General features: G+C 41.7%; 1 protein-coding gene across 3 annotated transcripts in view; it reads right to left on the bottom strand.

Moving 5' to 3' along the window:
- Positions 1 to 5,486: 5,486 nt before the first annotated feature.
- Positions 5,487 to 14,776, bottom strand: part of Slc24a2 (solute carrier family 24 member 2) — a 240,248-nt gene continuing 230,958 nt past the window's right edge. For all 3 annotated transcript variants that reach the window (XM_040757185.1, XM_040757187.1, XM_040757186.1), the window contains one exon: positions 5,487 to 14,040. In XM_040757185.1, coding sequence (XP_040613119.1) covers positions 13,791 to 14,040 — 250 coding nt within the window. In that variant the 3' untranslated portion in view covers positions 5,487 to 13,790. The remainder of the gene's footprint in view (positions 14,041 to 14,776) is intronic.

Raw genomic sequence — 14,776 nt, 5'->3', positions numbered from 1 at the left:
GGGCCGGTGAAGGGTGGGGCTGGCTCAGCACAGTTCTCAGATTTCAACATGCATGGTTCCTATGAAACCCTGTGGTAAAACAGGCAATGGACATCAACAGAGACCCCAACTGCAGCAGGTACATGGACCCAGCTCAAGCCCGGACATCACCATGGTCCCAGTGGCAGCACAAGCCACGCAGATCAGTATTGCCCAAGTGGCATCATGGCACTCAGACACCAACATGGTCTCAGGTGGCTGGCTAGATCCTGGGAATCTGCATGGCCCTTGGTGGTAACAGGAGTCATGTTGTAGCCTAGAACCTGAGCATCCATGTGATCTTTGGTGGCAAGTTGGGCCATGACATCAACATAGACCATGAACGCTGTAGGACAACAGACCCAGACACGGCCTTTAGTTAGCAGCAGCTCAGGCCCAGGCTTCATCATGTCCCCCAGTGGCAGGATAGGCCATTAAATCAGTGTGGTCCTGGGGTGGCTTGGGCTTCAGACACCAAAATGGCCACAGGTGGTGGCCCAGACCCTGGGCATCCTTGTGGCCTTTGGTGCCAATATGGGTCATGGATGTCAACTTGCAGTAGGACCACAGGCCCAGACATGGCCCTTAGCAGAAGCCTGGGCCTGCAGAGCACCCTGTCCCTGGATGGCAAGCAGGCCACTCACCTCCTGCCTGGAAGTTCTTTAATTATATAGAATTGTTTTAAGTATCCTGGGCTTTTTGTTTTTCAACATGAAGCTGAGTATTGTTCTTTCAAAATATGTAAAGAATCATTCTGGAACTCCAATAGGGACTGTGCTGAATCTATAGACTGTCCTTGGTAAGATGGACATTTTTATTATGTTAATCCTACTGATTCGTAAGCATGGGAAATCTTTCCATCTTCTGATATCCTCTCTAATTTTTTTCTTCAAAGACTAAAGTTCTTGTCATACAGGTCTTTCACTTGCTTGGTTAGAGTTACCCCAAGATATTTTATATTATTTGTGGCTATTGTGAAGGGTGTTGTTTCCCTGGTTTGTTTCTCAGCCTGTTTGTCATTTGTGTATAGGAAGGCTACTGATTTTTTTTGAGTTAATCTTGTATCTGGCCACTTTGCTGGTAGAGTTTTTTGGGTCAGTTATGTATACCACCATATCATCTGCAAATAGCAATACTTCAGCTTCTTCCTTCCAGTTTGTATCCCCTTGATTTTCTAACTCTTGCCGTTAGTGACAGGTTTTGACCTACCATCTAAGTTTATTATCTCAAGTATTCATTTTTCTCAAGTTCTACTAATAAATAATATTTAAACCCAATTTTCATTTTTAAAATCCATTATTTTAGCACTGAGGACATTTTGTACACAGTGCTGAAACATGGAATTTGTAGAAATTATTAGCATAAAAATAAAATTGGGGGCTGGAGAAATGGCTCAGAAGTTAAGAGCACTGGCTACTCTTCCAGAGGTAATGAGTTCAATTCCTAGAAACTACATAGTGGTTCACAGCCATCTATAATGAGTTCTGGTGCCTTCTTCTGGCCTGAATTGCAGGAATACATGCAAACAGAACACCGTATATGTAATAAATAAGTAAATCTTTAAAAAGATAAAACTGGAGGTTGCTAAAATAATTATGGTAAAGTATAGAGTCGTAGGAGGTTTTTTTTGAGGGGGCTGAAATTTAGACCTGGGCTTTGTAGAAATGCAAGGTTCAAGCTGGGCGTTGGTGGCGCAAGCCTTTAATCCCACTCGGGAGGTAAAGGTAGTCAGATCTCAGTGAGTTTGAGGCCAGCCTGGTATACAGAGTGAGTTCCAGGACAGGCTCCAAAGCAATACAAAGAAACACTGTCTCAAAAAGACAAAAACAAAAAACCAACCAACCAAACAAAAAAGAAATATAGGTTTCAAGTAGTTAAATTCTAGGTGACAAAAAAACGTTGAGGTGGATATAAGCCCCAAGATTAGGCAATGTACTGAGTTTCTATCTTATTTTTAGTGTTTCTAAAATTTACTTTAAAATCCCTCATGAGGATACCAATAAAGTAAAAACAAAGACAGTGAGAAATAGTAACTGTACTTCATAAAGAATTAATGAAAGATTCAGTTAGCTTCATGGCTATTACCCAGAAGTCCACATTGAGAAAGTAGTATAAGTGGCATTCTTCTTAAACAAAGATGGACAATAGCACCAGAATCAAAATCCAGAGCTTCTAAACACTCTTGGGTTGAACACAGAGTGAAAGGCCCCGTTTCTGAGAAGTGGGATTCATTTTTGGAGGCAAGGAGATGAGAGGAATGTAGTAGCAAGCTTCCCTTAAGTGTGGATATGTTTATTAGCTGTGATAAAAGTTACAGATCTTCAATCTCACTCCAGTATGGAACCCAGCTACCAGGACATTAAATTATCTCACCTCAGAATACACCTTTGGGGATGTGTTGTCCTTCCATTTTCAGCTTGTAGAAATTTCTTCAGAGAGTATGAAGGCTCTGTCCAGGGAGAAACCCAGATACTCAACACAGTTCCCAACCAAAATTGTCTAAGCCTGGTCATTTGCAATGGGACAAGGAAGGAGCCACCTCAAAGCTTGAATTTCAGCAGTCTTCTGTTCACACGAGAGATCATTTGAGGAAATAATGCCAAATAGTTTTTCTTGCTTGATTTTTGTTGCTGTTCTTTTGAAGCAGGTTTTTATTCTGTAGCCCAGGCTGGCCTGGTATTCAGTATGTATCTCAGGCTGGCTTTGAACTCATGACAATCCTCTGCCTCAGCCTCTTAAACACTAGACTTATAGTCATGAACCACTACACTCAGCTTCCTGCTTGAGTATTGCATTCTTCTAATTTTGGCAAGGTGTGGAGTTTTGTGGATGTGAGTGGAAGTTGTTTCTCAGTTACACAATGCTTGACAGGGGCTACAGAAGTAAACAGCAGACATCTTGAGGTAGTGGACTGAATTATTACAAGTAGAATAGTAGTGGTTCTCAACTGGGTTCTATTCCCCCCTGCTATTTGTAGGAGAAATTTGGCAATGTCTGATTTTTATTTTTGGTTTTTTGAGACAGGGTTTCTCTGTGTAGTTTTGTAGACCAATCTGGCCTAGAACTCAGAGAGATCTGCCTGCTTCTGCCTCCTGAGTCCTGGGATTAAAGATGTGGGCATGAAACTGGTACCTATAGGGTAAAACATTCCATAATGTACAGCACTTATCACGTCGTTTGCTAGCCTCAAATGTCAATAGGCCAATATTGAAAATCATGAGATGGAGGTGTTAGGAACAGAAGGCTATAAGGCTCAGTTTATGTTTAGACAACTTGGCATTGATATGGATATCTGGTCTAAGTCAGATAAAACATAGCTGACATTGGACATGGGGTGGAGGGCTAGGAGTCAGTACAAAATGACTAACACAAAATGTCCAGGCAACTCCAAGTATACGGTGGTGTAATCCGTTTTATAACTACTTTGACAGAGTGCTATTTTTATATGGTTCTATATAAACATGGGCTTAAGGTTAGGTCTCAGATTCCTTAGCCTCTGTCTTTGCCAGCCTGCTGATGTACATCTGTCCTAGGTCTGTAGTATAGTGGAGACACTAAATTGTCAGTAGTAAAGTTTGGAACTGTGGTCAGCATAAAAAGTCAGGAAAAGAATAAAGAGTCCAATGAAGTAATAAAGACATTAATTGACTATAATTCTATGTGATACATACATACATACATACATGTATGTGCATCACACTGTGGTTTAGGAAATGGTTTTATAATCATGTTGTCATCTATTTATCATAATCTATCTAATGTCTGTCTGCCTGTCTGTCTGTCTGTCTGTCTGTCTGTCTGTCTATCTATCTATCTATCTATCTATCTATCTATCTATTTATATATCTGCTGCACACAGAGATAGGACTGCTGAATTCATGGAACCAAATGAGTGGGCAAGGGATTTTAATAGAAAACCCAGTAATGTTGACAGGAACAGTGCCTAGCAGACTGCAAAATCGAGTTGATGCTGAAAGTGTGGGCCAGTAGGGAAGGGCACCATGGGCAATAAGTGGGACTGGGCTCAGAGTCGAGTGAAGTACCATGGACTGTGGTTCCAGCAGATCTGTCCTGGTAGCATTTGGGACTCTGGGACTTTTGTGTTATGTCAGGGACTGATTCTCTCAATGGAAACTGACGGATGTGACTCAGTTACCCAAGGTGGCAGACCTGGGAAGATGCTACAGGAATGTGGAGATGACAAAATAAACCCAATTCACAAAATCCACACTGGTATGGTTTAGGAATCAGTTTTATAATCATTGGAGTATTTTAAGTATATTTTTACTTCAGTGTTTAAAAGAAACTTGACATACTGGATAATCTGATTATAGTATGAAATGTGTAATTAGGCCTAGTCTCATGACTTTTAAAGATAGAGCTGTCTTATACTGTCAATAGTATTAAAATGCTTGTGATAGCCCAGTTTAGTATAACTTAAATTTGATTTGTCATAAGAATTGCTTATGACATAGGAGATTTTGCTATTTTGGTTTGTAAATCTACCAGGTTTTTCAGGCGTCTGAGAGAAACTGGTGTGTATATCAAATACTGGAGGGAGTTGAATAACTAAATTCATAAATTACTCATTTAAAATTATAAGTCACTTAATCATATTCAAATAAAAATATGACTATATATATTTATAATGAGATGTTGATGTTTTCCCTACATGCATTGCATGTCTGTGTGAGGGTGCTGTATCCCCTGGAACCAGAGTTACAGAAAGTTGTGAGCTGCCATGTGGGTGCTGAGAATTGAACTCAGGATCTCTGGAAGAACAGCCACTGCTCTTAATCACTGAGCCACCTCTCCAGTCACCCACAGACCTTTTTTTCAAAAAATTTTTCCAAGACAGGGTTTCCCTGTGTGGGTTTGGAGGCTGTCCTGGAACTAGTTCTTGTAGACCAGGCTGGTCTCGAACTCACAGAGATCTGCCTGCCTCTGCTTCCCAAGTGCTGGAATTAAAGGTATGCACCACCACCGCTCAGCTTTCAATCTTTTTGAGACAGGGTCTGTACTGGCTTTGAACTCACCATGTAGCCGAGGATTACCTAGACATCCTGATCCTACTGCCTCCAGTTTCCAAGTGTTGGGATCACAGGTGAATGCCATCATGTCATGATTTATAGCACTTTAAAAAAAATAACAAGACTTTCATATTGACATCAGAGACAGGTAACTGTGGTCTTTGGAATTTTCTCTTCCAATATATTTAATTAGAACCTAGTTTTCTAGGAGTAGATTTCTTAGTGAACAAAATGACCTCGGATATGTAAAAGCTCAGATGAGAACAGCAAATATTCAAGAAATGAAAGATGCAACCAGCAGTAATTCTGCACACCCCAGGTGGGCTCTGAGACCCTACAATGAAACAGCCATCAAGGAGTGTTTATTTCATGAGATGCCGAGTGCCAAGACTTGATGCAGGTAAGGATCAACACCTCCCTGCAAAAAGACACACTCACTTTTGGAGTCAATTGTTTTATTGTTATTATTTTCACACCGAGGAGACTTAGTTACATAAAGTGTACTCAGCAGGTTGGTTATCAGTAGTAGAAGCACAAGGATGCAGACAGTGAAACATGGAGGAATGCCCTTTATCAGAGAGAGAGCGAGTGACTGAAGCACACTGCTCCACACGGCCTATGTACAGGTGCAATCCCAATTCCAGTTATGTACAGACAGAGTCACAGAGTAAATGACACAGGGTCGCTATATATCTAAGCCAGCCAGCGAAAACTGCTCACGACAAACACACAGAATGAGAAAGACGGCTGTAAAGTGCATCCAAAGGAGTCTTGGGGGTGAAGATAGGGGCTAAGATGTTTCTTTAGCATCCAGGAGAACAATGACAGTGTGAGACCCTGACCTCCTCTAAAAAGATCCTTCACAAAAATGGCATTCGGATATGTTTGATCCTTCCAAAATGTATTCATTAAAAATTCTAAGAAACTGCTTTTGTTCTTTTGATTGGCATAGTTATTATATATATTTATTGGGTGAAATATCCTGACCAAATCTGGGTCATAGGTTCTGTTCTAGTGCAAGAAAAAGGTGTGGTTGGCAATAACTGAGCATCTCAAAACAGAAGATTTTGAGTACGTTTTGATATTTTTAACATAACCCGTTTAAAAGACAGGCTGTGTCTTTTAGGCCACATATCTGTGTTAGAATCAGCATTAATAGTATTTTCTGTTTTAAAAATATGCAAATAATAAATGCATAAAATTTTTTTTGCACTAGCAGTGGCTTCATCAAACCAGGAGGGTAGTGCTTGTTGCTTGTTACTCTTACTTTTTTTTTTTTTTTTTTTTACTGCTTTCGAGACAGGATCTCGTGTAGCCAAAGTAGGCCAGGAGTTTCCAGTCCCTACCTCCTCAGTTCTGGGATTGCAGGTGTGACATCATGCCTGGCTTGCAACTCACATTTTTTTTTTCATGCACCTCTCTGTGTTTGCATTGTGAAATGGAAGCTTGTGGAGACTTGAGAAGAACACGGTTAGGTACAGGGATCACAATGGATTCTGTGCAGAATGCAACAGAAACTATTCTTGATGGACAGCCTGACTCTTTGAGAATCTTTGGCCCCTAAACAGCCTGTGATAGAGGAACATCAGTGCCTCTGTATTCACACACTATTTTCTTAGGGACAACTGTCTGTGAAAGCCTAAGATTAATGAAGTTGTTCAATTTAATACTTGGGCTTACGCAGAAGATTTAGATACCTAGTTGTGGTGGATTGTTCTAGGCTATTTTGTGCCTTTTAGTCACTATATTAGCTTTCACTCAAATTATATTGCAAAGTGAAATATTGAAGATTTTAGTTGTGGGGACATTTATGTGTGTGAATAACTTCCCATCCTGGTCAGAAACTGTTTTTTTAACAGAATAGGAAATAAATTACCACTGCACTATGGAGTCTGTTGTCTTCACTTGTTCTCCTAGGGACACAGACAAATTTAGGTTTATCAACAGGTTGTATATCTGTTTGCCATTTTTTATAAGGGAACTTCTTAGACCCAACGTATGTTTATATACAGACACAAACACATCCTAATTTTTCCAGACATGTTTGCCAATTATCCATTTCAATTTCCATGTGGATGAATCGTGCTTTACATAGCAAATGGACTCCAGAAGAAAATAATCTAGGATTTTTGAAAAAGAACTATTTCCAGTGTGGTAGTATAACTCGCTGCTTAAAGAAACCATGCGGCAAGCTACTTTGAGAAAGAAGAAAATGCTTCTGTGAAACAAAGAATTTCTTTGATTTTCAAACAGTTTGATTAAAATATACACCTAAAAATTTATTAGTAGATTATGACTATCTAGAAGAGTAGTTGTAACTAATAAAAAACGGAACAGATAATCATTTTTACAACAAACGACACAGAATGACTCATGGACTGTTTATTGACTATATTCAGAAGCCCTGAATATATGCATTATTGGTATTTTATGGCTTTAATTAAGACAATCGTCTCTTATGAAATACTATAAAGTGCAATATTAAAAATTAAAAAAACCCAAAAGGCATCCATTGTCCTTCAGTTTTTCCTGATGGTAAGAACTGGAGATGTACTGAATTAACTGGCAAGGAATTCTCTGCAATAATTCACACATGCAGTTTCATTCTGCAAATGGTTTTATTCTGGGATTCGGACTTATTTCACTTTTCTCTTGCTTGTGTGGGTGTAACATGATTTAAGAAAATTAGTATTTCCTTTTGGATAGTTGAGTGTTTTACAGATCTGTAAAAGCACTCGAGGCCTTGGTTACATATATATCCATTGTGAAGAAACTGCAACCCAAGAGGAAATTCCCATCCTTTGTTAACCAGTTTCCTAGGTCAGGACGTGTCCTAACTGTTTCTATCAACGTACTACATGGGAAGTAAATGCACTGAGGGACTCAACGAGAGGCACTCCAACCCTTTCTCTGATTTCCCATTTGAAAGGAAAACGTTACTTTCTCTGGGTAATCAGTGCAGACAAGCACAAACCCAGAGTCTTGGAATGATCTAACATGGCTCCCTTCTTATTTCCTCTGTGGCTATGGAATGAAGATGCAAGTTGCAAAAAGAGCTGTGATCTTAACCTCACCAAGCACTCTATGATAATGCTGTGCCCAGTGTTCATCTTGACACCAGACAACCAATTCCCATTGGTACCATGTTCCAGTCTACTTCCTGGTCCTTGGAAGGTGTTTGTACCATTGTGCTCTCTGTGGTAATAGATTCGGCCCACCATTCAACAGCAATTAGAATGGTCTCCTCCAAGGAGTAGTCACACACAGAAAAGTGTTGTTGGGGGTGGAGGTCTAGAAGTCCTGAATATTTACATTGAGGAGGAACAGTGACGGCAGCAGGAAGAAAGGGAAGAGGAGAAAAAGGAGGGGGAGGAGGAAGAAATCACCTAAGCAAACAAAACACGTTTGATGAAAGTAAGTAGAAGGTCCCCCAGTAGCAACTTTCAGTCATGTCATGGATAAAAGATCGGAAAGTGTTCAGATGCAGTTGTCTTCTGCCATGAAGGAAAACAGGTGAGGTCATCAGTGGGACTGTCTTTGGGTGAAGCTGGGTGGGGACTTCTCTGTCAGTGTTAAACACTGACCTTGGGTATACTAGGATCTCTTTGCTGATAGCCCATGGTTTAATATTGGTGGTCCTTTGTACTATAGTGACCAGCAGACAGATTCCCCTACTGGAATCAGTCCTTGGTGGGAGCCCACACAAGCCCATGTCACATTTCTGTCCTTACGTATTTATTAGTTTTCCGATCTAGCCCATCAATGTTTTAGGAAAAGTGCCTTGGCTTAGGCAACACGCTTTTCTGTTCAGTCCCTCACTGTACACTGATTTGAGCCCATCTGTCTAAACTTTTAGGACCAGTCTTGTCTCCCAAAAACTGGCTAGGTCTTGCACTCATCTGTCCTTTGTGCGGCCCTCCCTCCCACTCTTTCTTGAGAAAACTCATTAGCAAGATTAAAGACTTTGGTGACATCTAGGTAGTTTGGAGCGAGGCTGATTGTCTGTGTGTAAGAAAGGCGTGCGGATGCGTGCTATCTGGGAGGCCTACATGGAAAGCAAGCCACTTCCAGATGTGGTAAACACGAGCACATCTGCAAGCCATAGAAGTCCATGTCTTCCTGTCGCTGAGGCACCACAGCCTATGCAGACCCAAAGTGCCCAGTGACAGGAAAGAAATACTTCAAAGGTGCAATAATAAGTATTGGATCTGAGCTGGCTGTATTTCCTTTATTGCTTTTCTTGTTAGTTATGTATTTCAAAGAATATGAGGCTGCGAGATTAAAAAGGGCCACAAAGATCCAGAGGCAGGAAACTAAACTCAGACAGACACTGGGACAAGGCACGGGAACCCTCTTTCCTGAGGCCTTCTTAACGTGTGATTTTCAAATAAACCTAGGACATGTGTAGGCTCTAGTAACCGTTTAAAGATTTCTGCTATTTGTAACCACTTTAAACATCACAGATACATATATTTCAATTGCTCTTTTAGAAATTCTATTACATGTAAATTATTTTCTCCTTCCCCCCTTTTGATTTTTAGACCCCCCCCCCACTCTCTTAGTGGGAAGGCCTTGCCTGTTAATTGAAGAAAATGTTGTGAGAGAGGCATGGGGATTGAGGACCATAACTTCAAAGGTTATTAAGCCAGGTGAATATGTGTGAATAGGAGTCAGCTTTTATAGCACACTTTTTTTTTCCAGATCTGTAACATGCTACTTACTGGAGTCACAATCTTTCTGGGTACAAGGAAGGAGAGAGAGAGAGAGAGAGAGAGAGAGAGAGAGAGAGAGAGAGAGAGAGAGAGAGAGAGAGAGAGAGAGAGAGAGCCCATTGAAATGCTCTGAAATTCTTATATTTAGGCAAGCATCAGACCCTATCAAATAACTTCAATGCAATTCTCTCAATACTTCAAATTGCATGACAGTTGTCTCTTCTGTGATCAGCTTTCTGTTGAGGTGGTCTGGGTGTGGACAACCTCATATAGGCTCCGTCTTCCTCCACCTTAGGTCAGAGAGGTATTTACAAGATGCAGGAATTGGGGTGGTGGTAGGAAGTCAGGCGGCCATTTCTCTCTGGCCAGGAGCAGATGTATACTAATGTTACCAGGAATCTAATCATCGAGGCAGTGGTGTTTTGCTGAAAGGCCTCCAAACCTCTCCACTCATGTCTTCCCTAGGAAATAAATTCTAATGGCTGCTGTCAGGTGACACCCCTCAGATGCCTTGCAAAGCATTTTCCTTGAATATGAAACGGTCCTTGCCGCTTTCATAGCGCTCTGAAGTGAGATGTCAACATTCTGCATCATCTGCTGAGCCGATCAGCAACCCTATCCCTGACTCTTTGAACATGTGTTCAGTTCTGCTGACACTGCCTAGCATGTTTAGTTCCTGGGATGTTGAATAACACCATTTAATCTCACGCTCCATCTCATCAGGGACTGGCTTGGTCCAGAGGGCAGGTGGATATGCCAATGCAAATCCAGGGGTTTCTATTTTAGAATCCTTAGGCTGGACCCAGTTTCTCTCCTATTCCAGCCTTACCCAGGGCTATAGGAGAGGTGACATCAAGCAAGACTAGCTTGATTTTCTGTGAGTAAACAAACACATTTGGGTATAATTCCTTTATTTCAGGATGAATGATAAAATTTGGCTTGAAATTCTGGTATTATTTTATACTTTGGTCCAGAGAAGCAAAGAGATGGCAGTCTAAAATGTTCTCCCATCCCTCTTTTGCATATTTGCCTCTCTATAAGCATTAGGAAACAGCTGGTCATTTCCTATATTCTAGAGGTTGGAATGTTTGAATGGCATTTGAATGTTTGTGTATGGGCATAGAATAAGAAATCTTTAGTTCATAAATATTCACTTTAGTTGGTGGGCATAACTTTTCTTTCCCTTGGCTGTCAAATTTGATGCCCTTTGTTTTAGAATTCCAAATGTGATTGGGCCAAAAGGGTGATGATGTAATTGATATTGTATGTCTGCATATCTGGTACACTTACATACAACAACATGCAAGAAAGAAATTGGAGATGGTCTGAAACTAGCATGGAGAAAGCAGTTTTACAGTGATGTGAATGCTTCCAGGTCAGTGTGGTCACATACCCACATACTCAACAAAGGCAGCAAGAACCAGCAGTAGACGGTGCTTGAGCACTATGAAGGTGGGGACTGGTTTTGGGAATGTTGTCTTCTCAAAGCAACTTTTCATTAAAGACCATAACACTCCCGATGAAGCAGAACTCCCAGCTCCCAGCTTCCTGGCTTCTTGGTGAGGACATAAGGGCAACCAGTGTGGGTATAGCAATGGTGGGACCAGACACTCTGTGATCTTTCTTATTTTACAGCCTATTTGTAGTTGGTTTAAAAAATCATCCATTTTAAGCAATAAACCAACCAGAAATCAGAACTAATCCATCAATCATCATGCAGCCAGGACAACAATCTGAGATTTTAAAATTGAAAACTCACTTTTCCTTTGTCTTTCTAAGGTAGCAGCACAAACAAGCTTCAAACAAGGTCTAACCCTTGATGAATGGGATGTGGGTTTCTCTCTGACCATTGAAAACTGCCAGCATTCAGGAGGCAGAGACAGGTAGATCTCTGTGAGTTTGCAGTCAGCCTGGCCTACGGAGTGAGTTCCAGGACAGTCAGTACAGAGAAAAAACAAACAAACAACACCCCAGCCACACACACACAAAAAACCAAACCCAAACCAAAAATCCAACTTTGCATTGTTGGATAGACTTGAAAGCCAATTTCTTAGTTGGCAGACCTTCTGATTTCTTGTGTACTCAGGGGGCCTCTGCTTTGAAGTATCTTTTGTTTATGAGTACAGTGGTTTTGGCTCTGCCTGCTGTTGCCATGCTCTGTAAATGAATGGAGGTTTTGTGGATGGATTGCTAAACGTGATCTGGTGCACTGGCTGCCTGGTGTTCTGCCTCCTGCCTCCCTGTGTTAAGTGGTATTCACAACACAGCCAGACAAGGCACAATGACAGAACTTGAATGCATGGTGACATTCTGCATGTATGACGGGTGCTGATTTACATGTGGCCACTCTCCATTCACCTTTTCAATGGATTTTTAAGGAGAAAGCATGGTTTAGTGAAATGTAAAACTCTGCATGTTTTTTTTTTTCAGTTTAATTTGTCCTGCTGCTGCCAACCCGTCTCATTTTCTACTGAAATAAACTGGAGAAATCACACAAGATGTCAGATGAGCTTGGGAGCACTCAGTGAATGAGATGATCCCATATGAAGATGAGCAAACTCAGCAAACTGTAATTTGAGAGCAACTGCTTCAAGGCAGTGTAAAGAAACCATGGAATACAGTCTCCAGTACACTTGGAACACTAGAGTTCCAGATGGGGTTATGATGCGGAGAGGGACACAGATGCTGCATGGGTAAACACCAAATTCATGACATATACAGGACTTGGAAACTGTTCTGGGGGACACACAAAATAGGCAAATGTGTCTTCACACAAACCTGAACTGTTTCAATTAAGTACGGTCAGCCGTTAGTTTAGCTCTACTGGGAATGATTTTTAGACACTGCAGCCCTTTGTGATCACACCGAGAAACGCTCCAAGGAGCTGTGCCCTTTATTTTCCCATCAGTGGCAACTCCCACTGAGCACCTCTGCTGGACGGGGTTTCTCAGGACACGTCTCAGCTCTCTTGGCAGGACTTTGGACTGTGTATGAGCCCTTGGCATGAAAGCATGTCACATGACAATCATGGCTAAGATTGCCCTTGTTCTTTTGATGATAATGGGCCATGCATTGGAACAAGATGGACTCAGTTTATATAATTTTGCTGTCTTAGGAAAGCACTAATTTGGTATTTCATTCATATCATCTACTTGCATGCGGGGGCAATACAAGAAAAAGCAAAACAAAACAACCTAACCTTCATCAGTCCCCCTTTGTTTCCACCCAGTCTGAGTTTTACCTCTGTCCTAAGGAATCCCAGGGGTCTCAGTCAGAGCATCTCAGTGGGGATGAGCAGATGGGTTCTGTTTGGCTTGTGAGAGTATTTTAGAAGTTCTAAGTGGGGCTCCTACAGACTTCTTCTACTGAGCTCTCCTCTCTGCAAACTATTTCACTAAACTCAGTATATCCAAGCAGGCTGGAGACCACAGCAAAGAGCGCTTTGCCTACTGATTCTGTTAATCCACCTTTTGTGCCTGAGCACAAACTGAAGGTTAAAGGTTGATGCCCCTCTTCAAATAGGTACTATAAATATGCTAGAACTATCCCTGAAAAGATGCAGTTGCACTTAAATATATATATGCTTTTATATATATAATTTTTCTTTCTGTTTGTGTACAGTTATGAATTAATCTATAGGTATAGGAGGAGAGGTATAGTACAGATACAGGCAGGATTTGTATGCTCATGTGTATGTATTTATAGTATTTATATTTATATGCATGTATAGCCTCTGTCCTCCTCTGTGTCATCACAATGAACGTACCTCCGACCAGCGAGGAGTACCTATCAGTGGTGATGGAGAGATGGTTCTTTTTGTCTCTTTCATGGAATCATTTCAACAGGCAGGGGTGAGGTGCCTGGGAAGTGAATGACCCCATGAGAATCCATCCTTCCTCCAACCCTCCAAGGAGGGATGCTTGCGTCCCAAGGCTGCGCACAGGCTGCCTCTTCTCAAGACTGCAAGGAGTGTTGAGCCCAGAGCCAGGAGGGACCATCCATACTGTTGGTTTAAGATATGGCTTTTCCACTAGATGGAGACAGGGCACTCAAGAACTCTGTCTTCCAGGAGGACGCTGACCACCAGGAACACGAAGTAGAGGCCAAACATGATGAAACCCAGTATTTTGTTCATCCGCCATTTGCAGAGGGCAATGGAGAGAATGACAAACAGCAGCATGATGAAGAGGAGGACAATGGCGCAGAAGAGGCCGTTGCTACTGACAGTCACTGGCTTGAATCTGTGGATGATGGTGTAGAGGAGCCAGGGCAGCGGCAGCCTGAGAGGAAGAAAAGCAGACAGGAAAGGGGGGAGAGAGAGTAGTCAGGCGTAGTGAGGAGGCACTAGAAGATGGCAGTCTATGTCTTGAGGAGGGTGATACTTCAGCGTCACTGGGACAAAATGACTGGCTCAGAAAACTATGTAAAGAAGTCAGGGGGACCTTTGGAGTCTTGAACTGTTTCCTGACTCATTTGTTCTCCAGTGGGCTACATCAAAGATGCGACTGCTACAGGTGACCTTGGAATTTGACCCGGATTAGTTTTTGCTTTCTTCCTAGGGGGGATGTCTTGAAAAGACGAACCACAATTTGCATGGGTGAAGGGAGGAGAGAGCGTCAGAGAACGAGTATAGGAATGAGTGTGAAGATGGGGAAAAGACAATCAGAGCTCCAGAATGGAGACTCTCCCGAGAACCTAAAATGAAGTGAGGTTGCATGGTGGTGGTGGGGACCAAGGTACAATGTGGCAGTCTGAAGTTTATTCTAGGAAAGATGGTGACAATCGTTTATTAAAAAGGGTCTTGGGGGGTGGGTGGGAGGGCACAAGAGGAGAGGAGGGAAACGGAGAGGGACCTGGAATTGACATGTGTAGCTTTTCCTAATGGAAAAGCTAAGAGGACATAAGCATGATTTTAAAAACAGCCAATAGGTTCTGAAAGAAAATGTGGGTGAAACTGGAGCCCACACTATGTACTTTATTTTTTTTTGTATTTCCAGGCCTAGAACATGCAGACCT

Source organism: Mesocricetus auratus, unplaced genomic scaffold (assembly GCF_017639785.1).
Source record: "Mesocricetus auratus isolate SY011 unplaced genomic scaffold, BCM_Maur_2.0 Super-Scaffold_100014, whole genome shotgun sequence".
In the NCBI taxonomy this organism is placed as follows: Eukaryota; Metazoa; Chordata; class Mammalia; order Rodentia; family Cricetidae; genus Mesocricetus; species Mesocricetus auratus.
The sequence above is the reverse complement of the archived record's forward strand: the minus strand, read 5'-3'. Positions and strand labels throughout refer to the sequence as shown.